The sequence below is a fragment of the Rhynchophorus ferrugineus genome, unplaced genomic scaffold (assembly GCF_030347505.1).
Source record: "Rhynchophorus ferrugineus isolate W39M unplaced genomic scaffold, kcgeb_rfMv2 rfM3, whole genome shotgun sequence".
Taxonomy (NCBI): Eukaryota; Metazoa; Arthropoda; class Insecta; order Coleoptera; family Curculionidae; genus Rhynchophorus; species Rhynchophorus ferrugineus.
The window spans coordinates 14869585-14896925 of NW_027472582.1; the positions used below are offsets into that span (position 1 = coordinate 14869585).

General features: G+C 30.0%; 6 protein-coding genes across 8 annotated transcripts; 3 read left to right on the forward strand and 3 right to left on the reverse strand.

Moving 5' to 3' along the window:
* Positions 1-287: 287 nt before the first annotated feature.
* LOC143194336 (protein HGH1 homolog) lies at positions 288-3561 on the forward strand. The gene is made up of 6 exons (XM_076401029.1): positions 288-335; positions 833-983; positions 1036-1593; positions 1648-1840; positions 1904-2065; positions 3437-3561. Exons 2-6 carry the CDS (start codon positions 896-898, stop codon positions 3540-3542), a joined length of 1107 nt encoding a protein of 368 aa, XP_076257144.1. The 5' UTR covers positions 288-335; positions 833-895; the 3' UTR covers positions 3543-3561.
* Positions 3559-6637, reverse strand: pav (kinesin family member pavarotti). Its single transcript, XM_076401026.1, has 5 exons — positions 5965-6637; positions 5215-5908; positions 4612-5164; positions 4266-4553; positions 3559-4066 (listed from the first exon to the last, which is right to left on the reverse strand). The coding sequence occupies exons 1-5, from the start codon at positions 6534-6536 to the stop codon at positions 3783-3785; spliced, it is 2391 nt and encodes a 796-aa protein (XP_076257141.1). The 5' UTR covers positions 6537-6637; the 3' UTR covers positions 3559-3782.
* Positions 6638-7003: 366 nt separating this feature from the next.
* Positions 7004-9258, forward strand: Cdk1 (Cyclin-dependent kinase 1). 2 transcript variants are annotated; one of them, XM_076401031.1, is made up of 6 exons: positions 7004-7190; positions 7327-7458; positions 7517-7633; positions 7704-7908; positions 7964-8187; positions 8299-9258. In XM_076401031.1, exons 2-6 carry the CDS (start codon positions 7334-7336, stop codon positions 8555-8557), a joined length of 930 nt encoding a protein of 309 aa, XP_076257146.1. In that variant the 5' UTR covers positions 7004-7190; positions 7327-7333; the 3' UTR covers positions 8558-9258. The 2 variants fall into 2 exon arrangements, with proteins under 2 accessions (XP_076257146.1, XP_076257145.1); XM_076401030.1 differs by having other exon boundaries at positions 7062-7190; positions 7320-7458.
* An 808-nt stretch (positions 9259-10066) lies between these two features.
* On the forward strand, positions 10067-12365 carry LOC143194335 (CXXC-type zinc finger protein 1). Its single transcript, XM_076401028.1, has 8 exons — positions 10067-10210; positions 10260-10405; positions 10457-10650; positions 10705-10867; positions 11045-11289; positions 11408-11689; positions 11745-11968; positions 12111-12365. Exons 1-8 carry the CDS (start codon positions 10184-10186, stop codon positions 12318-12320), a joined length of 1491 nt encoding a protein of 496 aa, XP_076257143.1. The 5' UTR covers positions 10067-10183; the 3' UTR covers positions 12321-12365.
* A 2281-nt stretch (positions 12366-14646) lies between these two features.
* On the reverse strand, positions 14647-17106 carry CCT6 (Chaperonin containing TCP1 subunit 6). Its single transcript, XM_076401027.1, has 10 exons — positions 16902-17106; positions 16614-16741; positions 16350-16561; positions 16141-16288; positions 15926-16077; positions 15716-15863; positions 15485-15660; positions 15298-15424; positions 15089-15240; positions 14647-15003 (listed from the first exon to the last, which is right to left on the reverse strand). Exons 1-10 carry the CDS (start codon positions 17033-17035, stop codon positions 14788-14790), a joined length of 1593 nt encoding a protein of 530 aa, XP_076257142.1. The 5' UTR covers positions 17036-17106; the 3' UTR covers positions 14647-14787.
* Positions 17107-17444: 338 nt separating this feature from the next.
* MAN1 (LEM domain-containing inner nuclear membrane protein MAN1) lies at positions 17445-27115 on the reverse strand. Of its 2 annotated transcripts, XM_076401033.1 has the most exons (13): positions 26774-27115; positions 26412-26575; positions 26221-26359; positions 25915-26162; positions 25695-25858; positions 25435-25633; positions 25208-25377; positions 24196-24539; positions 23942-24142; positions 23756-23879; positions 23565-23703; positions 20368-20649; positions 17445-18694 (listed from the first exon to the last, which is right to left on the reverse strand). In XM_076401033.1, the coding sequence occupies exons 2-13, from the start codon at positions 26573-26575 to the stop codon at positions 18580-18582; spliced, it is 2289 nt and encodes a 762-aa protein (XP_076257148.1). In that variant the 5' UTR covers positions 26774-27115; the 3' UTR covers positions 17445-18579. The 2 variants fall into 2 exon arrangements, with proteins under 2 accessions (XP_076257148.1, XP_076257147.1); XM_076401032.1 differs by lacking the exons at positions 17445-18694; positions 20368-20649 and adding an exon at positions 20723-22497.
* Between the last annotated feature and the right edge of the window lie 226 nt (positions 27116-27341).

The following is a 27341-nucleotide window of genomic DNA, read 5'->3' on the forward strand; positions in this document are numbered from 1 at the left end:
CAAATATTAACAAAAAATGTAATTACATAGAGCATAAATGTAAAACACTGCCGACAAAGAAGCATTTATTTAAATAATATGTCATGCCTCAACCCAGACGGAAAAACAAAAATAAACAAACAGTAGCATGTAGGTGATTTATGTACCCCCGAAAATGAATGGTCGTCCATCCTCGTCGACTTTCCACGCAAAAGTAAACTGAACATACACGACGGACCATATGGTGACGATCAAGTTTTATAAAATATAGTGCGAATGGATATGTTGATTTCCAGATGAACACGGCGATACTCTATCTTGGTGTTTCCTTCCTTTGAACCAACATTTATCTGTCAGTAAGTCTAAACGACGTCAAATCGGGTGCGTTTTGTACCTTAACCCCGACGATAATAAATTCACATTATTTTTCAAGACCTTTTTATATACTTTTATATTTCTTCCTCGAAACCATTTGAAATAAAAATATATTTAGAATTATTTTAAAATTATTTAAAGAAAGAAGATGCATATTTTTACAGTGAGTTGTTATTGGTTTAAGACATACACATTTTATATATATATTAAGGAGAAAGTATTTTTATTTTTAATAATGATTAGTTATTGATTAATATCAAGAATCTTTACATTTCAGAAATACATAACTTAAAATTTATTTGGTTTAAAGTAAAATTATTACAACTACTTTTTTAAAATGAATTCATTACTCATTTAAATCATCCTTAAAATAACTTAACATTTTATGTATATATTATATGACCCATAATATAGACATATTATATGTTCAGGCAACATAATACACAGAAAACATGTTTTTTGTTTTCATCTTTTACAGAAATATATAACCTCAACAATATTGTTGTACTAATATTTGAACCGCAAATTAAAAAATAATAAAATGGATGAAGCTTTAAATGAGCTTTTAAAGTTTGTTCAAATCGGTGCTAGATTAGATTTAAAAGCTGTTGCGGTTGAGCATGTTTTAGGTAAACAACTATATCAGTTTTAGATATGTTAACCACTAACGAAAATTTATAGGATTAACGGGAACACCTGAGGGTGTTGAAGCCGTATATAATAAACCACAACTTTTAGTGTCCCTAATAAGTCTTATGAATGATACAACTGTGCCAATATCAAAGGATGTAAGTTTGTGTTTAGTCAATATATCAGCTAATGAAAAAGGAGCTGACAAATTGTTAAACGTAAATCTGAATGAGTCGTGTCCTCCGTTGCAACAACCTCCAGAAGATATTGTTAAACAATGTTTGCATCAAATATTTAGTGATCAAAGCAAGCTTGCTGATCAGTGCTGTATGATCTTATCGAATCTAACTAGGCCTATGCATTTAATTGAGCAAATTATTGATATCATAGAAGACAGTGGTAAATCATTTGATGAATTAATAAATATTTTCACGAAAAATCAATATAATAAATATGCTAAATTGCACTATTTGGGACCAATGTTATCAAATTTGACTCAAAGCAGAAGAGTCCGAAAATATATTCTAGACAAAGAAAAATGTGTTATACAACGATTATTACCTTATACAGAATATAAGGAATCATTAATTAGAAGAGGCGGCATAATAGGTAATATTTGTGCTTTAAGGAAATTTTAATTATTTTAAAACCACTTGGAATTAGGTACACTGAAAAATTGTTGTTTCGAAACTGACTATCATGAGTGGTTGCTAAGTGAAGATGTAGATATTCTTCCTAGATTATTGCTTCCTTTAGCTGGTCCTGAAGAATTTGATGAAGAAGATAATGATAAATTACCACTAGATCTGCAGTATCTTCCTGAAAATAAAGAAAGGGAAGAAGATCCAGACATTAGGTATTTTGACCAAAATGAGATACTTTTTACTGAGCCAGTTTTAATACTCATTAAATTTTTTAGGTGCATGTTACTTGAAGCTATTACACAGTTATGTTCAAAAAAAAATAACCGAGAATATATAAGAGATAAAAATACATATATTATTCTGAGGGAGTTACATAAATGGGAAAAAGAGAAAAAAGCATTATTAGCTTGTGAAAACTTAGTGGACATTTTAATACGGTAGGTCTATATTTTAATTTTATTTTAAACTACATTGTTGGGCAAATATGTTGCATATGTTTTTTAAACTGCATACAATTTATTTTAAATTTGCCATTCTCATCAAGTAAAATAAAGTAACTAATATTCATAATGAAAAAAAAAGCGTAATTGAAAGAATAAATTATACATTATTTTTTAACTTGCTTAAAGATTGTCAGAGACCGGTATTGAGTCTTTTTCTAATTTTAGATATAGCTTATGTTCTTCAAACTTTGCTTTGCAGTGGATAGTTATTTTCATAGACTTTATCACTTTTATTAGATTTCCATAATTCATTACGCATAAGACGCGTCTCAAAGAAACAATTTTGCTTCCCTTCTATTCACCACAATCAAAATGAATTTGTGAAAATTGTATTGTATAATTATATTTAAAGCTGCAACCTCATTCATAGTATATTGGCACCAATATTAAAGTGAATTTTATTGCGGTCATTTTTATTCACACCATTTATATCTTTGCCGTAATTTTCACAAAAACTAATTAATTTAGGATACTTCACTATCAACAGAAAATCTGAAATTGACATACAGTAAACGTGAATACTATCTATCCAATGTATACATTGGACGATTGGTATTCTTTGACAGGGTCAATATTTAATCAACCTTTAATTAATCATTGTTTTTAAATTATAAAGTCATATTATCATGTTCTGTACATTAAAATTGTTAATTACCATTCTTAACACCCATTGTAATATTTCAATTCGTAGTTATAAAAAAATATAGTCAAAGTTTGACATAAATGTCAGAGTTATTAAATAGAATTTTCGAATGGCGTCATCCGTAAATTTCAGATTTTAATTAAACTATATATTACGTCTTCACAATTCATCCTATGCGTATGTAGTGTGCTATGTTGTCAGTATCCGCATGTAGCACTTGTACGCATTCCCTTTATATAAATTTTGATTACAGTAAGATTAGAACTCCATGCGAAATCGTCTAGAAATCTGTAATCTAATCTGGGCAATAACCCTAGATGTCCTAAAATGACAGAAAATAAAGTGCGCGATTATCAATGTTATGCAATGTTAACTAATACAGTAGAACAAAATCACGTATCAAAGGATGACGTAAAATATCGGTATATTTATGCAGCAATAATCATTATTTTTAAATATAGAGATAAATATTAAACATTTATATGGGTCAAGAAGATTCTATATTCATAATTACATCGATATTAAGTCAATTAAAAAAAAATTGACTTCCGGTAACACATATGACGGATATACAATTATTAATCTATCATTTATTTAGAGATGTTTTATTTATCAAAATAATTACTATTTACCATAATTAACTATACATACATGATTTTTAGAACTGAGGAAGAAATCGGACAAGACAACCTAAAGGAACTCACCATACCTAATCACATAGTAGATACTTTTGAAAAAATAAATGATGACCTGACAAAACAACCCTAATAAAAATAGAAACTAATCATTTTGTTAATTTTATTTCTACCTTTTTACACAAATTTAAAATAACCATAAATTAAGTACATAATATATAACCGCTAATATCACTAAAAAACATCATAAAAACCAAAAACTAAAATATTAACTTTAAAATATCATCAATATAAAATAACTAAACGTAAAATTAACGAATATATTTATACGGAATATATGTGAAAAATTATATAAGTAAACTGCAAGACCATCTTAATCTTTCGTTGGCGACTCCTGCCGCAATTTTTCAACATCATTAAAAATTACTTGAGCGCCTCCGCCACAGGTCGGAACAATATCTCCCTTGTACAGGCGAGTTTCCATCTCCCCATCTGTATCGGGTTCTTGAGCAACAAGGCAATATCTATTTTGTTTAGGATTTGTAATATCACTGGCTTTATCCAACTTTGAAACTGATTTTCTTTTCTTCATGGAAGGTTGCATGACAGTACCCAGAGGACATGGCTTCACTACATTGTGTTCCAGCCAAACTTCTCCTAAAAATAGTTATCTTGCATTAATTCATTAATACAAATGCAATTTCTGTATGTTTGCGTCCATAAAATTCAAAAAGTGGTTGTGGTGTATTTTCATTTATCTTATAAAATTTTGATAATTTGAATACTTTTTTCAGAAATAAAAAATTTGAATTGTTTTGGACAAAGAAATATTTTTAAAAACCTTTATTATGCATACCTGCTGATCGAGATCTACGCGTCCTTGTCGCTGGTGTAGCATTTCTTCGATGATTTTGAACACCTGACGTACCATTAGGTGTTTGACACATTTGAGCCTCCTGCGATTTGGCATTAAGCTCAGGTTCCGATGCTTCCGAACTAAGAACGACTGGTGGCATTTCACTGTCGATGATCTCCTTCACTATCCTGAGTTTCTGATCCTTTGCTTTTAAAGCTGCGTTCAAGTGTTCCCTTTGTCTCCTAAGTTTTAAGTCTAATTCCTGTGTCATTTTTTCATTGGCCAAAGCTAATAAATAGATAACATTTATATTGTCTGAAAATAACAGTATATAAAATATATCTACCTATTTTTTGTTTAGTTTTCTCTTTTTCCAGGATGTTTTGGTTAATCTTTAGGTTTTTCTCATTTATAGTGTTTTTAAGTGCAAGAATAATGCCCTCTAATTCCTCATTTTTGCATCTCATATCTTGATTCATTGTCTCTAAATCAGACATTTTAAGTTGTAAATTACGACTTTTCTGTTTTTCTTTGTTAATCACTGTCTTCAAGCTTTTCATCTCAGCCTTACTTAATATATAGTCCTGGTTAAAATCGACAAGTCGTTTCCTAACTTCTGCTTGTCTAAGGTCATTCTCTTTTTCGAGTGGTTTAGATTTTTGTTGTCTCAGTTTTATGACTTTAACAATCTTATCTATTGCTGTGTTACACTCTTCCAAATTTTCTATATTTAACTTTACAACTCTTAATTCTGGCAAAAGAGTAAAGGAAGGAGTTGCTTTAGCTTTAGCTGGAGTTCGATTTTCTTTATTTCTAGAAATGGTTTTCTTAATTGGAGTGAATTTAATTTCTGCTTTGGTAATTTTTACATCCTGGCTCATTTCAGCAAACTTTAATACCTACAAAAAAATGTTTAGAAGATATCCTGAAGTTAGAAATTTAGTAATACCTGCATATTTTCTTCAAAATCTTCAATTGATGGGTTAATGCATACAATCATTTTAACTGTCCCATCACCTTCAAAATAGTGCTTAAACAAAAATGTTAATCTGCTATCCCGATATGGAACCAATCTATTTGCTTTATTAATCTGATTTTCTCTTAATATTTCTAAGCAAGTTCTTAAAGACATAAGAGAATTATTAATACTACTTGCTTCTTTTAGTCTCATTCCAGTATTATTTGTTCGACTAGTTCTCTCAGAACCAGCAAGGTCCACTAAACTTAGCTGGCCAATTTTAATATGATTCTCAGTAGGTATCATAGGTTGACCATTGCTATTTATTGCTGTTTGTTCCAATTGAACAACACGAATATTAAAAATAGAATGACTTCTACTAGAATCAGAATTCAATGATGTGGCCGCAACTCTTTTTCTATTCTGACCAGCATTAAATGCTTCAAAAGCCTCTTGAGCACTTTTAACTTCAACTTCTACAACACCATTAACATACATATTCTTATAACAATCTTCCCGTAAAATTTTATTCTGTAATGTTCTTCCTGAAGATTCATCCAATAAATCAAACACACTATTATTATAAATTTCTACATAACTGACAAACACCGCATAAATATTATTTTCATTAACATTTTGAATCTTAATTCCATCATTTACATAAGAAACTTTATCACTACCCTTCCTACAATAAGAAGATTATAAGAACTTTTAATTAATTTAATCTCAAATGAACATTACCTTGGTGTTTTTTGTTTCTGATTATGTCTCACAGCATTCAATCTATCTTGAAATGCGTCATCTTCTGTTTGTATCTCAAAACCATTCATTCTATCTGATTTTATAACACATTTAGGAGCTTGATAATCTCCAATTGAGTTAAATATTGCATCAATACATCTTGGCATAATACCTGGATCATTTTGCTCTCCAGTGAGAGTATGGGTCTTTCCAGATCCAGTGACGCCATAAGTAAATAAAAGGCCATTTTTGCCATTCAATAGATCTTCGAGAAGAGGATATGCAATATGACTAAATATTTCAGCTTGAGTAGAAAATGCAGTAAAAATATGTTTAAACTTGTATTGAATTTCTTTTCTAAGTATTTTAGAACAATTTCCAGTTAGTGTCAAAGTATCTGAAGACAATAACTTTATACAATTAGTTGGTTCACTACCTTCCCTTACAGGCCGAATTCTACAATAAACATGAAGTGGATCTTTTCTTTCAGAATCCGAATTATTTGACAATGTTGTTTTTTCGCGCACTAACTTCTTAGCACTGCCTATGTTACATTTACTTGCCGAATACATTTTTGAGGCTGATAAAATATATCCACAGTATAAACTACAAGATACAAATATCACCAAACTTTTAAAATTTGCTTTATTTTGACCGTTAAGGCGGTTAATAACAGTGACGTTTAGCAAGCGTTTTCAATTTATAATATTGGGTGGGTTTAGTGTGTAAGAAAAGTTGCATATACTATAAAATCGTTATATTTTTAGCAATATATTACATTTGAATATAATATAACAGTTTTTTAGTAACAGTATCAGAGGTTCTCTGCTTTTTTTGAGAATTTTATGTGATAAAATGAAATAAATATTATTTGAATTGCTTATTTCCATTATTTGATACCAAACTTGTAACATTTAACTATTGCGAAATTCCACCAAAAATATAGCTTATATGTTGTAGCAGTTGTAGTTAAATCATATGGATTATAATAAATTAATTTAATTTTCCCTCCATTTTTACTAATTTCGATATTTCATAGAAATCATAAAATAAGAGAGAGATACTAGATAATAGCATTAAATAAAAAGAGATGAAATAGGAAACCAGACAATAACTGCCATTTACTTATTGGCCGGTTTTGAATTCTTGTCATCCCTCCATTTCCAGTCAACAAGCTAATATTTGAAAGATCGTTAATTTTCCAGATATTTATATTTATTTTTCTAGTGAGTATAAGTTATATTTACTATATAGATACATTAGTTTAATTTAGTTACCATTAACTTAACTTTTAATGTAAAAGTTCTTTACGATAATACAATATAATAGGTTAACTTATTTAATCACATTGATAGTTTGCAGGTAAACTATGGCTAGTAGCTATAAAATAGAAGACTTTTTTAAAATTGAAAAGATCGGTGAAGGTACTTATGGTGTCGTATATAAAGGAAGAAATAAGAAGACGGGTGAACTGGTGGCAATGAAAAAGATAAGGTATCAAATTAATTAACTGAGGTAATATTGATATTAATAGTTTTTTCATACTTATTAGACTAGAAAATGAAGATGAAGGAATTCCTTCAACGGCTCTACGAGAAATGTCATTATTAAAAGAATTACACCATAAGAATATTGTTACATTACTTGAAGTAATAATGGATGAACCTCGGTAAGGATAACTAGATTTATACATTTCCCATTAAACATTTTATAATATAAGGAAATATATTTATTTCTAGATTGTATTTGATATTTGAATTTTTGTGTATGGATTTAAAAAAATATTTAGATAAAATTGAAACAGGTAAATTAATGGATCCTAAACTGGTAAAAAGTTACTTGTATCAAATAAATGAAGCAATATTATTCTGTCATCAGCGTAGAATTATTCATAGAGATTTGAAACCACAAAATTTACTGATTAGCAAAGATGGATTAATTAAGGTGATTCATTTAATTTGTCATAAATGTAAAAGTATTAGCAAGAAAAAGTATATAGGTTGCAGATTTTGGTTTAGGCAGAACCTTTGGAATACCAGTAAGGGTTTATACACATGAAGTTGTTACCCTTTGGTATAGAGCACCTGAAGTCCTATTGGGTGCTCCTAGATATTCATGTCCAGTTGACGTGTGGTCAGTTGGATGTATTTTTGCAGAAATGGCTACTAGAAAACCGTTGTTCCAAGGAGACTCTGAAATTGATCAATTGTTTAGAATTTTTAGGTAATATTTCTTAAAATTTTATGTTAGGGTAAATTTTAATAACTAAATCAAGTTTGTTAGCTTGATTAATGCAAATCTATAATATAACCTACAAAACAATATATATTTAAGGGTTTTAAGAACTCCAACAGAAGAGATTTGGAAAGGAGTTTCCACTTTACCTGAATACAAAGCAATATTCCCTAACTGGACTGGTTATACTTTAGCAAAACAAGTAAAGGCCCTTGATGAGGATGGCATTGACCTCTTATCAAAAATGCTCATTTATGATCCAAGCAAAAGAATTTCTGCCAAAGCAGTAGTCTCACATCCGTACTTTAAAAACTTAGATCTCAAAGTTAAACCCGTCATTATAGAAAAAGATAAGTAAATATTGTTAATGTTATAAGTAAACGATATGACTTGGAAACATTTACGTTTAAGCAGATTTATCTTGAGAATATGTTATTATACAAATATTTTCCTTTTAACTTATTCAGTTTTTATTTCATTATATGTATAAATTTCTTTGGGTAACATGTATTTTAAATGTTTGATTTTTCTTGAATTTGGCATTACTGGTTTTTTTTATATAGTACTTAGTTGTAAACTCTCATTCCATTTTTTGAAAAGCATATCTATTATAGATGTTGTTAATTTCTAGTGCATTTTCCAAAATTTGCTGTGATAATTATCTCACCTTATTCAATGGAATATCAAACCGAATTTAGAAACAATGGGTTGGAAGGTTTTCAAAAATAGCTGGTATATTTTTTGATTGACCAAATATTACAAAATGTGCGAAAATATGCATTGATATGCCAATTCAATATTTGTAAATACCAACAGTAATAACTTACATATCGTTAGTGGAGGTTTTATACCTGACATACAAATAGTTTTAGATTGTAATCAGTCAGTTTGTATATTACAATCTGAATCAGGTGTTTAGTTCATAAATATCGCTTTTAGTTCACTAAAACTTTGTGGCCATTTTATTCAAATGTGCCATGAAACTATATGTTTTCTATAGTAGTATATTTAACTATATTTTGTAATATCAGATTTTCATAAATAGATAATTTATAATTCTCTTAGCAGTTTTTTTTTAGATTTAGGTAAAAGAAGAAAATTATATACCTATATGATAATTTCAAAGAGTATAGGTAAATAGGTAAACCAACGATTTTTTTACTGACAGTTTTAAACACGTTTATTTGAAAATTATTATAAGAGAAGTTTCATTTTGCTTAATGCCATTTACAGGCAGAATCAATATTGTCGAAATGAATTGTTGCTTTTTGGAAGTCTAACTGAAATAACATTTTGCAATTATCTTTAGTATTTAATTTATATTGTTGAGCAAATTATACTCGGTAATATATTAGTAAAATCACCAGAATCTCTCACGATCAGAAAAGTTAATTTATGGAGCACCTAATATCATACTTTTTTTGCATTCAATTTATCTTAAAATTACATTTACACTTGGACAATCGGGTGATTAGAGCAAGACTGTTTTGGAATATTTATTTCAACACAATGTTTGACCCGTATATTGCACATATTAATGCCTAGACTTTATATTAAAATTGTTTTAGCTAGAACCAACAATTTTATCAGTTAATTTTGAAAATTAGGCTTTACAAAAAGTGCCACTTTAAAGCTAGCCTAAAAAATAAACTTTAAAACTGCAAATGTTATAAAACTACGCTATTTAGAGCTATATTGTTTATAATAAATTTATAAACAATATCTTAAATACAACGTTTGACTTGTGTCGATTATTCTAGTACTTAGAGCAAAAAGAATAAATAATAAATTAGCTTGATATAATCATATATAAATATATAGGCCAATCGAAATTTCACTGATTCCATTGTCAACTTTGACAGTTATAATGACAGCCATTCTTATTGACTTTTAAACCTAGCTTTTAAATTATATTTTTTATTAGGATTGTTTCTATTAGTTTTATTTGTTTTTTAGTAGATTTAACATACAGTATCAAAATAAAATGTCAAGAAAACGATCAGATATTTCAGTATGTAAGATATTTATAATGTGTATTTTTATTTTTACATATCTTTTAGAGAGAGGATATAGCAAAACAGTTTGTTTTACCTGAAAGACAATCTAAAATTGATACATTATTAAGACAAGATGGTCAAGCATATTGTATTTGTAGGTCTTCGGACTCATCTAGGTTTATGATATGCTGTGATGCATGTGAAGAATGGTAAATCATAATAAACAGGCGATTTCTAATTATTAGAATAACTTATTTTAGGTATCATGGTGACTGTATTAAAATATCTGAAAAAGAAGCAAAGAATATTCGCCAGTATTTCTGTGTTCGTTGTCAAGAGGATGACCCCACTTTACAAACACGTTGGAAAACAAAAAGAGAAAGGGAAGAACCATCAGCTCAAGTTATTGACGAAAAAAAATCTAAGAAAAGGAAAGAAAGATATGAAAGGGAAGGTCAGTAAGAAACTGATTCAATTGAAATTTTGTATTAATCTTCTAGATTTTTAGTTAAAGTAGATAAAAAAGTAAAAAAATGTGGGGAATGTATGGGATGTTACAGAACTGAAGATTGTGGAAGGTGTGATGTCTGTACAAGAAAAAGTAAGCATAATTCCTCAAAAACTAAAGTGAGATGTAAACAAAGACTCTGCGTTAATGCTCTTGGTGGAGGGTAAGGTTCATAAATATTTTTAAGAAAGTTTTTTCACCTCCTGTATTTAATTGTCAAATAATAATCTTTGAATCATGGGTAGAAAATATGTTAAGCGAAAGAAAACTAAAACAACACCTTTGAAGTATATTTTTCTAAAACTTACTAAGTTTAATTGGACTATTACATTTTTTTTAGTTCAAGGCGAAAGAGGAAAGATTCAGGTTCTGATATTGAACAATCACATAATGAACATTTAAAAACTGATTATCCAAGACAGTGTTATGGCCCAAAATGTGTTAGAAGTGCTAAATATGGTTCAAAATATTGTTCAGACCAATGTGGTATGAATTTAGCAAAGACAAGAATTTTGCAAGTTTTACCTCAAAGATTACAAGAGTGGGCTTTAGCACCTTCAGCAGCTGAAGAAAAGAATAGAAAAGGTAAAAACTAGATCAATAAAGTAATTTTGGTCTTTCAATTTCAAACACTAATCAGTAATAAAGTAAATGTAAAAATTGACAGCTGGGTATATGTTAGAATATTTAATATGTTATTTAGCATTGGATCAAGTGAGAAAACAACAATTAGAAGTTCGTCAGATTCTTAAGGAATTAGATAAACGTCATCGAGAAATTGATTACTTAGTTGAAAGAGCCAGACAGGCATCAATTGATCCTCAGTTAGAAAATGATATAGAGAGAGATGAAGAGAGCTCTATGTACTGCGTAACATGTGGACATGAAATTCATTCAAAATCAGCAATTAAACACATGGAAAAATGTTTTAATAAATATGAAGCCCAAGCATCATTTGGTAGTATTTTTAAGACAAGAATAGAAGGTTTGTTCAAGGCCAATTTATATATTCTCTGTTCATGAAATTATTTGTATTGCAGGAAATAATATGTTTTGTGATTTCTTCAATCCCTCGAATCGAACATATTGTAAAAGACTGCGGGTTCTCTGTCCCGAACACTGTAAGGATCCCAAAATACTAGAGCATGAAGTATGTGGATGTCCTTTAGTAACAAATGTCTTTACATCCACTGGAGATTTCTGTAGGGCTCCCAAAAAATCTTGTACAAAACACTATGTATGGGAGAAACTAAGGAGAGCTGAGGCAAGTAATTACCACACAATTTTGGTTTAACTTAATTGATATTTGGTTTATTTTTTTAAATTTTATATTATATATTTACCTAATATATCCTATGTAAAATGTTTCTATATATTTTGACCTGTTTATTTTAAATATATTTCAGATTGATTTGGAAAGAGTTCGTCAATGGTTGAAGATGGACGAATTGTTAGAAAAAGAACGTCAAATACGATCAAGCATGGCTAACAGAGCAGGAGTATTAGCGTTAATGTTACATAGCACGTACAATCACGAAGTTATTGAATGTATCAAAAAGGCACAGGATGAACAAACTATGCGTCACGAGAGAGAGAGTTCAAGAATACAAATTTAAATATTTTTATATCTGATATTTGTCAATATAGTTATGGCATACTTATTATAATTTTTCATTTAACTTCATTTTTGAAATATTTGCACAAAATACATATGAACGACATATAATATATATATTTCCTACAATCAAACGTGAGATATCGAAACGATTTAACTAAACTGACTTGAACTGCTACAAATTTTTGTACGGTTAGAAATCAATGTTCATTTTTTTTTATATAAAATTGGTCGTACCCTGGATTGCCACAAATGTGTTAGTTCCTAATATAAGTTTGACTAAAATATGAATTTTGAATAATTGGTTACAATAATTGCCCAAGAATATTAAAAAATCAAGAGTAAAACTTTTGTTGAGAAAGCAATTCAAATATGGGAAGCTAACTATGAAAAAATTTAAAACTGGATCTGCAACATTCTTCAAAACATTAGTGATAATAATTACGGGTTATTAACTAGCAAACGTTGTTTTGGCACTTTGCATGATTTGAGTTAGATAATATATGCATTAGATGTACTATAATTGTTAAGTTAAATTATATTTTATGACATTATTTTTGTTTAGATTATTTTGTTATATATATATATATAAGAAAAAGCAACTTCTCCCACAGGTGCTATTAAAAAAAAACGTCTTTCAGAGGATATTACCAATCCAAACTTTGAAAAAAATGCTCTAAAAGAGATGAGAAACATACTGAAAACTTGTTCAACTAGTGTAGAGAGAAAGGAAGTAAACAATGGCATACACTCTCTGAGGCTCAGAATGATAGCTATAAAACGAGAGCTAAACGAAAACATACAGATTGATGATTTTAGTGAGAGGTTATTATTCTATCATTAAGAAAAAAAAACAATTTTGCTTGTAAAAGTAGTTGAAGCTTCTGAAATGAATAATAGTTTTTCAGTTATAAAAGGGGGTTAATCAAAAATCCAATTCCGACCAGCTGACTTATTTATTGAACTTTAATGCCCAAGACTAAGTAAATACAACACCATACTTAATGCATCAGTCTTAGGAAACAGAATTCATCGAAATGAAGTTAACAGAGGGAACATAACAAAACTAGAAAGTATACAAAAAAAAACTCGAACTTCTTTATGTTAATATAAAATATAATGTTTATTTTGGTTTTATTTTTCTATAAATAATTGAGAGGTTTTTTAGATGTTGCTTGATTTAAATAGATTGACAATATTATATTTAATAGTAATTAGAGGTCCAAAGCTTGAAGATGTTTGGCAATTATATAAAAAAGCAACTTCCATCAATATATGCGGATTTGTTTAGAGATGATTTACTCCAAAGATATTTGAATAACCTTAGCCAAAAAGCAAACGAACCTTTTACCGCGATAGTTTGTTTGTTATCTCTTAAATTTGTTGAATTTAAATAAGGTACCAACTTTAAAATGAAGAGTATGACATTATCTCTAAAAACGATTCATGTTGTGCCATCCAAAGGATTTTCCATTTTTTATAATAATTCCCCTTTTTTATGTTATATTTTAAATATGTACGTTTTATTGAGCTATTGTTGGCTTAAAACTGAAATGCATATATATGTTGCATTGATCTTTTTTTATCAAGTTAATATAATCAAACTGTTCCAAGGTATGAGATGTGATTCAAGTTGTTTGTACCGTAAAAACACACTATAAGTGAATTTGGACGTACAAAATATGCCTTTCCATTTTTTAAAATTGAAATAAAATATAGTCCTTCCAATAAAGCAGTTAATGCACCTCATTAAAATTTATAATGCAACGTTGCCGCACTAAATTTAAGTTTTCGTTTATTTTGAGTCTGACAACAAAATACTAACGAAAATATAACAATTAAACAAAAATAACGTCATAAAATATAATTTTTTAAATAGTTTAGTACATCTAATGCATATTTATTGAAGTGCTTAAAGTACGGTTAATTAAATCGCCACAATAATTGTAGGTTAGAATGGTTTTATTATATTTACATTGACATATGACAACAGTGTCGATCATTACAAGCACAAATTGAATTTAAGGTCTGTTTAAGCGGTCTAGTTAGATGTTCGGAGGCAATAGGTAATAGAAAAACAGACTTCATTAACTTTCTTTTTCTGTCTCTTTTTAACTAGAGTAGTGCTAATTGATGAATAAAACTAAAATGAAAAGACAAATGGCCAAAGTTTAAAAGGGATTTTACGTTATTATATACTGAATTTAGCAATGTGTTTGACATTGTTGATGACATGCATCATTTATACACAAAAATATTGGATAGCTGATCTAATATTATGATAGTCTCTGAAATTTTAGCCGAATCACTAAAAAGTAAACAACATATAGCTATTAAATGCTTTATTAAGAACAAAAATTGTTATCATATTAATTAAGCGTTAGAAACAAAGCGGTGAAATCTGATTAAAAGGCAAATGTGTTAAAAATAGAAAAGGTATTTTTGAAATATAATAATGGTGTGGATGATTATCCTTTGAGGCTACTCATGCCTGCCCTCATAACTTCATCAACCAGCAATAAATTACTGGCGATTATAGAACACGAATTGATAATTTGTTTCTTCACAACATAATTATCAAAGATGCCAGCATCTTTAGGACTTATCGGTTCACCTGAAGCTAAATCCAGCCCTATAGGATCGGGACTAGTACGAGATTCTTCTTGTAATTTAACAATAGTCTCCTGAAATAATAAATATTGACATGTTAATGCTACTTAATTCAGAACATTTTTGATATTTTGATGTGAAATAAAAACTTTCACTTACTTGTACATCAAAGCCAGAATTTGTAGCCAAAACTTTGGGTATAACCAGAAGGGCTTCTGCATAGGCAGCTATACCCAATCTCGCTTTTCCTTTAATAGTATCTTTCCATGCAATCAATTCTTTATTGGCTGTTACTTCAAAAGCACCAGCACCTGAAAACAAATTAAAGCAATAACAACATGAAACCATCTTCTTCTATTTTAAATTACCAGGAATAACAGCTTTATCTTCAATAGCATTATTAATTGCTCTAAGACCATCTCTAATTGCATCTTTAATCTGTTGTAATGTATGTTTATTGGGTCCTTTCATAAGAATAGTTACAGATTGAGGATTCTACAAATGTACCATAAAACATCAATATCGTTTAATTATATTAGATTTATAATATCTTACCTTGCACTGTTCAACAAAGGTGTACTTATTTTCTCCAAGTACATGTTCATAAACTATACCTGCATACCCAAGGGACGACTCTGACAGATCATCAAAGGAATTTACAGCAACTCCGCCACAAGCAAGCGCCAAACGCTCCATGTTTCGTCTTTTAGCCCTTCTTAATCCAATGATACCTGATGATTTTGGAATTAATCTATATAAAACTTATTATGAGCATCAAATTATTACCTTCTTTAGCTAATTGATCTAAACTCATGGGGTCAATTCCTTTTTGGTTAATTAAAACAAAGCTCTTCTTATTTCCTGCACACACTTTCTTTTTCAATTCAATAACTTTTTTAACTCTCTGGTCAATGAAATCCCTTTCAGCTGCAACCTAAAAAAAACATACAAGCTTAATGAAAAAAATTAAAAAAACATTAAGTCAATTTAAACTACCATCTTGTCTCTTTCTTCTGCAGTTTTATAGAAGAAACCAGAGTTTACTTCACTTTTTTCATACTCCAAGCTAACATTGCAAGTTAAAATGTAACAGTTCTCTAAGCGTTTTGGCATGTCTGGGTGGCGAGCTCCATGATCCAAGACCAATCCTGCATTATATATATATATATTTTTTCTATATTAGTATTTATAGGATTATGTGATTACTATACCTTTAATCAAAGTAGTATCAGTTTCAGTTTTATGCTGCATCTGCATAAGTTCAATCATATGCAAATCAACTGGCTTATCTTTTGGTTTTATAGCAAGAACTCCTTCAACACAAACTTCTGTTAAGACATCGGCTAATTTCTGATGAACCTATAATAAAATATAGTAACATTTAGATATTAATTAAAATTATGTGTTTATCTTAATATACCTTAGTCCGAAGGCTTGTTCTACATACATCCATTAAATTTTCCTTATTAATTTCAATAGGAATTTTAATTTTGTCCAAAATTTCGAGAGCTTTAGTTTTTGCTTTCTCAAAACCTTCGGTTATTATGCGGGGATGAAGTCCTTCAGCGATATAAATATCAGCTTGTTTTAATAATTCGCCAATCAACAGAACTGTGGAAGTTGTTCCATCACCTAATTAATTAAAATTTAATATTGAGGATTAAATAATTTAATTCCTTGTTACCAGTCATATCATCTTGTGCAGTAGATGCTCTAGCAATAAGAGAAGCCGTGGGATGTTGAATTTGCATTTCATGAAGTAGTACATTACCATCTTTAGTTATTTTAATGTCACCTGCTCCTGATACTAACCTATAAGTATATAAATATTGGCTTAATGAAAAACTAATACCGACAATTAATGGTATTAATAGATAGTTTATGACATAAACAAACCAAATTTAGTCAATTTAAACTCGTATCCTTACTGTTATTACTAAATAAAAGGAAAATAGGAAACATGTGGACTTACATTTTCATCGTTCCCTTAGGTCCCAAATTAGATTTCATTACATCTTGGATACCTTTGGCTCCGGAAATATTAACTGCTAAAGCTTGAGCTGCTCTGGCAACTTCTGCTTTTGGATTCAATAAACTTATAGCCATTTTAAATAAATTTATATAAATCAGAAAACTTTAAACAAACCGGCAACACTACCGTATCGATTCAAATGTCAAATTGAGTTATGTCAATTGAAATAAGCAGAATGTTAAGATATTTCAATTTTGTATATGTCATATATATACAAATTGACAATTAATCATATATAATTTTAGTTGGAATATAGATGTTTTTCAAATTGCAATTGAGACAGGTATTTTAAAAATTATATTTCATATAAAACAGCCTAATTTACCCAGCAAAAAGACTATTCTAAAGGGAAGTTGACAAAACCATAGGCGACGATTAATGCTTGCAATAAATTATTTTTTGCTCGAGAGCCTCACATTTAAGAGGAAATTATTTTTAATGGGTATACATTAGCATTCTCTACCTTTTGATGAAATAAAAAGATAACTTAAAAATAAATTTATTAAATGAACATATCATTATAAAACATCTACTGAAAATACAATTTATTTACATTTCAAAAATCAGGTTACTCTCATTTCCAAAACTAAAGGGTATTAATATCTACTGAAGTTTAACAAAGCCAAGTACCAATATGAAAGAATGATGAACATATAAACTTGTTAAAAGGCAAAGAAACATATTTTCTAATGGAAATAATTAAGTTAAAAAATTTAATCAATAACAATTTTTCTAGAATATTTTAGACAAAATTTGTTAAACAATTCATTATAAATATCAAGAATGTTACTCAAAAAGGCTAATATAACAAACAGATATCTAAAATTAAGCTATACAATTTCAATAATACAAGGATCACTCACAGTTTACCTTAATATTAATTTTATTTGGTGTAAAAAATTCAACATTGGTCTACTTTAGTATCAACAATAAAATTTCATTTTAAACAAATTTAAGACGATAGAGGCAGTTTTTCGCATCAGTAAATTTACGAAACCTGTGTGATCCAGCACTAGATTTTAAAATATAATGATACTCATGACGATATCACACTAATAAATATTAAACGAATAGACTATAGTATCCAAAATTAATTTAGTAACATTCCTAGTTTTAACGTGTGATCAGTCCAATTTTTTTTACGAAAAAGCAACATTCTTCATATAAAATTTTAATTACTTATTTAAACAGTAATTAAAAAATCAGTCAATAAGCCTACTCGGATACAAGTCCAAATAAGCCATGAAAATACATACACTTAAGTTTGGAAAAATCTAATATTCATTATTATAAAAGATATAGGTATATATTTCTTAATACTACTATGGATATGGCAAAAATGTTATATATTTCAACACTTATTTGAACAAAGAGAAATATTTCAAATAAACTAATAAATTCTTCCAAACTTATACTAAGTAATATAATATTATAACTAGAAATAACACTAAAATATTACGTTTGTCACCTTTGTAAGCATGTCGAGAACAGTAAAACAAATGCCCACGTAATGTAAAAAAATAAATATAACCGGCATAGATAATACCTCGAGGTGGCAAACATTTCTTCTCAAATAAAACATTCAATACTCTACAAATGTGTTTCTTCATTATACCAGTTAGTCGCAAGGATTGGCTGATTTCAAATATGGTGGGCCAGATGGGGCATCTGGATACCTTTGCTGATAACGTTCTAATCGAAGATATTTAACTGTAACTAAGTGACATGAATACCTGTAAAATAAAACGAAAAGTGCTGTTTAATACAACAAAAGTGTTTTCACTCTAGGTATCGATAAAATATTGCAGTTTTGTTTCAAAGCTGTTGTGGGCATGGGTTTATGTGATTGTTTTTGAAATTTACGTTACCCAACATTTTAAGGATAATTAAGTATTATTATTTGAAATCAAACTATTATATTAAGAGGCAACAATCAATGTAGTAGTAGAAACAGATTAAAAACTCAGATTAGGTCTGAATATGTTAAAAACTGTTCCTTAAAAAAATATTCCTTTTACTATTCCCTAAAAAAAGGAATAGTTTTAACATATTCAGACCTAATCTGAGTTTTTCGATCTGTTTCTATTACTACATTAAAATTAGAAGAGATTAATTATTATTAAGATTAAAAAAGTATGGTTTTAAATAATTGATTAGGACTTGAAGAATAGGCGAAAATAATTGATTATTAATAGTGACCAGGCTTGGTAAAGAATGTTGGAAGTTCTGCGGCATCAACAGAAGCGTGCTGGTTGAGAATACTTTATCTAAAAGTCGATTACGGGTTACTGGTAATTATTTTAATTCGTGAAGTAATTGTTCATAATAAACTACTAACAAAAATGAAATACAAATAACTTATATTATTCGTAGACCGTATAGAGGGGTAAAAAGTTTGTTAGTCAAGATTTAAAAATTTACTAGTTTATGCTACATTTGTAAGGAATCTGGCAGGTGTCAATATCTGAGTATTCTCATGAAAATAAATTTAACTTTTAATCGTAATTCAATCGTTTTAAATATTAATAACATAAATTAAAATTTGATGATTGATCTTTACGGTTTATCAAGAGCTATTATGTAATAATTTAACTTGCAATTCAGATATTGCGGTATTTTGATCAACGATATCTGTTAGTGAAAATGCAGAGTATCAATGTAAGAAACTCTTATACAATCTGACCTAACCATTCAATTCGACGATTTTGGCATTCCTCTACATAAAATAACAGTTTTCCATTTACCATTATTGTTATCCAGTATATACTAACGCTGAACATGGAATGATCTAAATTATTTTTTTGGATTTAATGACTTAAAAGCGACGATTCTTTATGTCGATGACAAAGAACGGCTTGGAAGAGAGCTTGAAGATAATGAATTGAAGATAATGTCTCGATCACACGTTGCAAGAGTTGTGAAGGATGCCTGTTTCAGCTCTATTAAGTTCTGCCGCATCCAGCGAATTCGCCAGTCACAGCTCCTTTTGATTATAGCATGTTCAGATCGATGCGGCATGGCTTCGTGTGCCACTGATCAAAACATTATAGAAAATTATGGGAAGTGTTATATCCCCGATGAAAATACGTGCAAGCACCTATAGTAATTCCAATAAAAAAGACAAAGCCATACGTCATAGGTAACGTAATATACTGCCGAAGGCGATTTTTTCCTTTTAACCTAGTTAAAAGGAGAGAGAATGTTATCTGATGTTAATATTCTGTCTGTTTAGTTCTGTGTTACTAACGATCATTATTAGTAAAGATTTTTAAAAATTAGTGTAGTTGTGATTTTGCTCCTATTATGTCTCATATTTTTTATTTTTAGAAATTAGTGAAAATAAACTAGTTTTCGCATATTCAATTATGGGTAAAGAAATAACTTTTTTAATGATTCTAATACTCACCACCAACCGTGGAGATTTTTAAAGGCTACAGCGGCATCTTGAGCATCGCCGCATTTCAGATAAACACAGCCGCTGCTTGCCTCGGCCTGACAATGCAAAATTCGACAGCGATGCGCTACTTTGGATAAAACGGCCTCGCGCGCTGCTGTCGCTCCGAGACCAGCGCTTTCATCTACCATTCCTCTAACTTTCAGGCACGGAGTTGGCGAATAGGCAGGAGAATTTGCCGATCCCGGGTGCGTGTCGAAAGCTTGTCCTTGCCAAATATTTTTGCGAGGGGAACTAAAAAGTCATTACACGAGAGGTTAGAACAAGTTGCGCATTCAAGAGGAGTTTAAAAGAACGAACACAATCATCATTTAAATACAGTTTATTGCAGTTTAGTGTAGATTATATATAATTATTAACATGCAAACTAACTTAAGTATATATATAAACTTCGATATAAATGTGTTTTAAATATAACATATATGAAAATATATTTTAATGTGTACTATAACAAACCCTTTTAAACTAATAAAATATTTGATTCTAAGTGGTAAGAGATCACTACGTTAGAAGCATTACAATTAAATTGCATTCACACTTATTTTGTGGATAAAGATTCATATGTCTGAATAACACAATTTATTAAAAATAAGTATACCATTCTTCCAAGATACTAAAATTATTGTGATATTATAAAAATAAACGCGGCATTCTTTGTGAAATGTTTTGAAGATATGAGCTAATTGTTTTGACAACAAATGATTTGCATGCATCCGCCACAAACTAGATGATATTGATGAAACCGCACGACAGATCTTTGGCTCCAATACAACAGTAAAGAAATAAATGTTCTAAATGGTTTCTTTTAATAATTCCGGCAGTAGATGGTCAAAATAAAACCTTTCCAGTTTTGGGAACATTCTATCCCAACATTCTTGGTCTTTTTCGATTTTCTGGAAAGCAATGTCTTGCGGCGTCCAAACAATAAAGTAACAATGATCTCTTCCTGTTACGTGTAGTTGACCTTGAACTTGATAATAGTACTTATCCTCTCTTTTCAGATTTAGAATGCCGTTAGTATAAGTAGCGAATTCAATCTCTTTCTTATCGAATGCATCGCGCAAAATAGAGTTTCGCGCTTTATAAGGACACTTTACTTCAACTAAAGCATTCTCTTCGAATATAATACCGTCAGGCGAGGCTGCCAGGAACGGATAATCCTTGTGTATAACTAGTCCAGACTTGGCCACTACTTTTCCTGTTATCAGTTCGAATAATTCAATGGCTTCGTCTTCATTATCTTGGCCATATCGTGTTGCAGCGGTGCCTTTAAAAGTTGAATACAACAATGATTTAACTGTATTTGCTCTGTTTGTCTTATCTAGCAACTTATATATTCTTCCAAAATTGGAGGCCGTTAGTCTTTTTCTTCTCTGACAAAACCAAACTTCATCATTTTTCTGGCCTCGCGTAGACTCTTCAATTTTATCTATGTCGCGTTCTAGTTCCTTTAAAAAATACCTTTTTCTTTCTTCATAATTCAAGGTATTAATTGAAGAATTCATAGACTCGAATGTGGTATTTATTAAACGGGAGCTATTGGACTCATCGAAAATGCCGGTATCATTGGGCGTAGAGCTTATTAACTCGACTTCTCCGTGTCTTTTAATTATACCAGACGATTCACTGAATATACCGCTATCGTTGGACACTAGGCTCAGTAATCCCGACTTAGCGTCTTCATCATCAGTATCACATTTGTTTTTATGATAAATCTCACGAATCTCGTTCACGTATGATTGGAAAACATCGCCAGATATGGGCGGCATATGCACAGAGCTACATATCTCGTTTAGTTGGTATAAATCCAATCCCAAACTAAGAATGCCGGCTACTAGAGCCAAATTAACGTTTAAAAGCTCCTTTTTCGGTTCTTCACTGCACACGTTATACTCCTTGTAGCATCTGTTACATTTTAATGTGAGTATTGAAAAGAAACCTTCTCGAACCTCCTTTGTTATTTGCACATTACTCGAGGAACAAAAGAAAAGAGCTCTATGAGGGAATCGAAGAGTTCGATCGATTAAATATTGAGCATCGACAATACGACGACCAGGACGGTACTGAGTGACAGACGCATCACTAAAAAAAGAACTATGTGTTATTAAAATATATTTGTGACAGTTTGAGAGGCAGTGTGTTGGTATTTGCGATATTTTAATAAAGAACTCCGACGCTAAAACCGACATGGAAAATGATAACAGTTGCACTAATATCCATAATGACCAAATCAGTTTATAGTTACATGAAGTTTTTTTAAAATTAAACCTGGAAGGGTTTTTCAATAAGGGCGGGTCAATATTGAAATGGAACGAAAGCTGCAGTTTATCGAGACGTCGCTATGGAGCACAATCCTGCTTCAATCACATGTCGTCTACGTTCATATAGTTTAATTTGAGCTGAAACAAATCGGTTATCATTGTTCTGCAGCTCTTGTCGTTGTTGGGAAAACTCGTGTGATTTTGAGTCGTTTCATATATGGCAATTATGCTTGTTCAGTAACTTTAAAATTTTTTTTTTGCGAATTTGTTGTTACCCAATGGTGTAGCTTGCCAAGATCTTTTGGCATCATCAATACTTTGGTTAAATAGTCGCTATCAAAATAATACAGCCGGCACAGTAGGCCAACATTAACGCATCCTTATTGAAAACCTATTTAAAATGACTAGAGAATTATAAATTATCATTCCGTTCTTTGGAAAATGTCATGGAACTAATTAGCATTTAATCATAATATATGATATAGATATATTTTGCATACATGTATTTTTTAAACATTTAAAATTTTCAATATTATAGTGTAAACCAAAATATTTTATACAAAAACTACAACACATTAGTACCAAAGTACTAATTACAATAAACTAAAAGCAAATACAATAATTTAATTTTATAATTTCAGTCCCTTGTACAACTTCACCAATCCAATCACCCACATATGAAAATTGAAAGTTGGTTGATGAGGAATTATATGACATAATTGAATTCACTTATAATATCTCAGCAACCATATGTACACCTTTGTATTCTTATTACAGTTTAATAAAACATATCAGTGTAAATTACATTAAGCTTCAAACACACCACCTTTCAAACAAATCCCACCATAAAATACACATGCAAAAAATACGATGACACCTTGTACTTACCCAGACATGCTTAAATTGGCACTTCCAATCCAACGCCAAACATCGAATGATTCTCCGTGAACTGTTTGCACTTCTGTTCTGACTCTTGATTCATTTTCGTTTATATATTGTACAGCTTTTTCCCAATATTTTTGTTTAGCTATAAAATAATGAGATTGGCAAAATGTATCTATAATTGACTGAACACATACCCTTTCGGTCTTTTACATTTAAAATCATGTCTCTAACATGATTGATTACCACGTAGTTCTCCGATGACTCTTCAGCCGCAGAATTTTGAAGAATGTCAATAATTTTTTCTACCATTGAATTTACCTAAAACAGAAAAACACGTTGTTGAAATGAGTTGATTGAATTGACAACAAAAGAAGGCTTACCTCGTTCTTTTGCTTTTGCATATATCTTTTATAGATTTTGAACATGAAACTAAGCCCGTATAAAGCGGCAAATATAATTACCAACACCATAATCACATATAACGCGTTTGTAAATAAATTATACATGCTGCATCTATAAGGAACTTCTGGATTTAGTATCACCAAACTAGTTAGTTTAAGATCGGGAGAAACCATTTGATCCTAAAATATATTTCCCATAAGATTTTCAATAAAAAAGAATAAATACAACTTACTATATCCTTTACGACATTACCCTCGAAGACGGCCCCATTATTGTCTTCAGTTTGTGCTATACTTATTCCCCATTCAGGATTGGCGAAAATCATTATTTCTAAATTTCTGAGATCATTTTTCACCGCAATGTCATCTTTAATGGCGTAATTCATGACGCAAAATGATATAACTTCTGCCTCGATCATTTGAGGTTTGATGGTGGCGTCATGGCACCGGTGAGCAACTGATCTTTTGTGCAGTTCGGGCTTTATTACAGTGAGCAGATCTATTGCGTTTTGGACGTCATCGTTTTTAATGCAATTTTTGGTATGTTCATTATGCGAACAAAGAGGTATGTTATAGCCTACAAAAGACAAACAATTAGCCGAAATCTTGGCACTTTTGATCTGAAAATTAATTATCTATAATACACTGTTAATTATGATGTTTTTAGTTACAAAAGCTTTCTACATTTCTCTCACCGGTTAATAATAAGCAATAAATATTTCAGCATCTTACAGGACATAGGAAAAAAGGATGTAACTTGGAAATTTTACAATTGTAATACAACATTTAACAATAAAAGAAAACTTCATTTTCGAAAACAAGATCACCCTTGATCTATATTACTGACTGTAAAATATCCACTGTAATGGAAAACAATTTAACGTAATAAAACAAAAACAATTTCTTCCAACAAAGCAAAATATTTATTGTTTATTAAAAAATACAAGAACAGAATTATAAAAGACAAATGACAAAAAAATTATAAAAACACTAAAACTTTTTTAAGAATAGGGAAAGAGTATTATTTAATGACAAAACACACTTCACATATCATATCAGTTAGTGTATTAAAATCTAATGCACGTAAATGTATTCAACATATTTAACTTATGAATTCAGAAGAACTTGTAATGATTTTCATGGCATATTACAGCAATAATGAAAATTTACTTGTAATTTCTATTATAAAATGTTAATATTTTCAGAGTTAAAAACATTAAGGTTTAATATACCGATTATTCTTACCGGGACCAGTAACAGATGTGTCAGATTTCATTCCAAGATATACAACAGCAAGAAACACAAAGAACAAAGCGGCACACGCCAACACAGCGAACGAAACAAAATTGCTTTTTCCATTGTTATCTCTGGATTTATAATCATAAGCCGGTTCGCGGTTTCTATTCGACTTAAAGCTGCAAATCAAAAATGTGTTTATTAATATGTCTTCTATAATGTTGACAGCATATTACTTTGATAAATAAGATTTTCCATAGAATGAAGAACCATTGGTGTCCTGTTCTTTAACAAAGTCAGTTTTACTGTCAAAATCTGTCTTTTTAGAAGCATTCAGTGCTGATAATTTTTTTGTAAAATTGCTCAAAAATGGTGTATCATTATCATCCAGTGCTACATGATTAGTAGTTGAAGTTGTTGCCGGTTTGTCATAACCTGAAAAGCATGTTAACAATCACCACTTATATACATAAATGTATCCAGATGTTGATCTTACCTGATGAACTTAATGATAATCTTGATCTGATCTGATTGAGTCTATCAGCAGCATAATCAGATGCTAAAGATCCACCAACAGAAGTATATCTAGATGGTGAAGAACTAGAACTAAAGGTAGTTCTCCTGGTGTAGCCAGAATCTTCTGTTTTTGGTGGTGAATATCTGTAACAATATGTATATATAATATTCATCTAAACGACATTATATTAAACTTTTACCTGGAAAAGGAATTCGACAAAGCCTTTGCTGGTGAAACTCGTTTACTATATTCAACATCATTAAATGAATCATATTTTGAAGATGTATCATATGTCTCTGTATCATATTTATTAGAAGATGCCACTAAATCAGATTCTGAATCTGAGCCAGTGTCAAATTCATCCTGAGCAACTTTCACAATCTTTTGACTACGAGTGCTAGTTACCGATGTCCTTATATCCCGTTTTTTAGGGCTCGAATTTACCACCTAAAATATATGTATATTTATTATAACAATTGACAATACACATTAAATGTTTCATTACTTCAGGCTCAACAACACTCTTTTTACTAATTTTCGATGTAGATACTGGAGCAGCCATGGTTGCTCTACGGTTCCTTTCTTTCTTTAATGATTTCGCATCTGAATCGCTTTCTTCTTCGCTGGAATATCGTCCTAAAGATCTGTAAATATACTTTATATATATCAACTTTATAACCAAAGAAAATAACAAACCTTCTTCCATCAGATGAGGCCACTTTTTTTTCATTTTCCAATAGTAGTTTCAATTTTTTGGCCATAACTTTCCTTGTTGTGCCGGTAATAGGCATTACAGGGAAACCATACTCAAGAAGTTTAGTACGGAGTTCCGCATCAGTTAATTTATCGACATCAACCATCTAAAACGTATTTAAAATATTTTAAACAGATAAAATATTGGCTCACTGTTAAATTCAAATATGTGGTTGATTACTACACCAGAGGATAATTATGTTTATATCAAATGATATTTTTACTATCGACCTCATGGTCAAAAGCAATCAAACCTTACAAATAATTATAACTATTTAAATTTAATAAGTTTCCATATATATTACCTTGTCTACTCTTTTTATCTTAGTATCCAAATTAATCAGTAAAATATCTTCTTTGATTTGGTTTTAAAAGGCACATTAGCTGTCCGAAAACAGGCGGTAAACGACAGCCTTGTACTATAAATACCGTCAAAATTATGGCGCGACTTGAAGAACCAGTAAAATTTTAGGTTGTTTTCTATAACCACATTATTTACTATTATCTATTGCTATAGCGCTCTAGAACTTGATTTTAAAACAATATTAATTTTCTATTAACTACACGCCAAGCTATTTTTACAATACACTTTTTTACTATAAATAGAAATGACGTATAACTTGGGGGAAAGATGGCGTCTTAAAGCTGAATCTCCAATAGGCAACACCATCCTTTAAACTATGATACATTTTATTGGTTGATTTGAAAATATGACGGTTTTTTTTTGAAGTATACATATATATATATATACAAAATATCTATGATATATAGAATATCGTTTAAATATCATAAATAATATGATATCGATTAAGAAAATTAAAGTAATATATTTTAAGAATACAGATTTATGTTTAATAATCTAGTGTTTGATTA

Coding starts and splice junctions, on each gene's coding strand:
- LOC143194336 (XM_076401029.1), top strand. CDS start 896: ATGGATGAAGCTTTAAATGAGCTTTTAAAGTTTGTTCAAATCGGTGCT. Junction 1,594..1,647: donor TAGAAGAGGCGGCATAATAG/GTAATATTTGTG, acceptor ACTTGGAATTAG/GTACACTGAAAAATTGTTGT. Junction 1,841..1,903: donor GAAGAAGATCCAGACATTAG/GTATTTTGACCA, acceptor TAAATTTTTTAG/GTGCATGTTACTTGAAGCTA.
- pav (XM_076401026.1), bottom strand. CDS start 6,536: ATGTATTCGGCAAGTAAATGTAACATAGGCAGTGCTAAGAAGTTAGTG. Junction 5,909..5,964: donor CAGAAACAAAAAACACCAAG/GTAATGTTCATT, acceptor TTCTTATTGTAG/GAAGGGTAGTGATAAAGTTT. Junction 5,165..5,214: donor ATTTTGAAGAAAATATGCAG/GTATTACTAAAT, acceptor ATTTTTTTGTAG/GTATTAAAGTTTGCTGAAAT.
- Cdk1 (XM_076401031.1), top strand. CDS start 7,334: ATGGCTAGTAGCTATAAAATAGAAGACTTTTTTAAAATTGAAAAGATC. Junction 7,459..7,516: donor GTGGCAATGAAAAAGATAAG/GTATCAAATTAA, acceptor CATACTTATTAG/ACTAGAAAATGAAGATGAAG. Junction 7,909..7,963: donor GCAAAGATGGATTAATTAAG/GTGATTCATTTA, acceptor AAAAGTATATAG/GTTGCAGATTTTGGTTTAGG.
- LOC143194335 (XM_076401028.1), top strand. CDS start 10,184: ATGTCAAGAAAACGATCAGATATTTCA. Junction 10,651..10,704: donor AGAAAGATATGAAAGGGAAG/GTCAGTAAGAAA, acceptor CTAGATTTTTAG/TTAAAGTAGATAAAAAAGTA. Junction 11,969..12,110: donor AGAAACTAAGGAGAGCTGAG/GCAAGTAATTAC, acceptor AATATATTTCAG/ATTGATTTGGAAAGAGTTCG.
- CCT6 (XM_076401027.1), bottom strand. CDS start 17,035: ATGGCTATAAGTTTATTGAATCCAAAAGCAGAAGTTGCCAGAGCAGCT. Junction 15,864..15,925: donor CAGAAGAAAGAGACAAGATG/GTAGTTTAAATT, acceptor TGTTTTTTTTAG/GTTGCAGCTGAAAGGGATTT. Junction 15,004..15,088: donor ATTCTGGCTTTGATGTACAA/GTAAGTGAAAGT, acceptor TTATTATTTCAG/GAGACTATTGTTAAATTACA.
- MAN1 (XM_076401032.1), bottom strand. CDS start 26,575: ATGGTTGATGTCGATAAATTAACTGATGCGGAACTCCGTACTAAACTT. Junction 26,163..26,220: donor AGAGTGTTGTTGAGCCTGAA/GTAATGAAACAT, acceptor CATATATTTTAG/GTGGTAAATTCGAGCCCTAA. Junction 25,859..25,914: donor TTGTCGAATTCCTTTTCCAG/GTAAAAGTTTAA, acceptor ATATTGTTACAG/ATATTCACCACCAAAAACAG.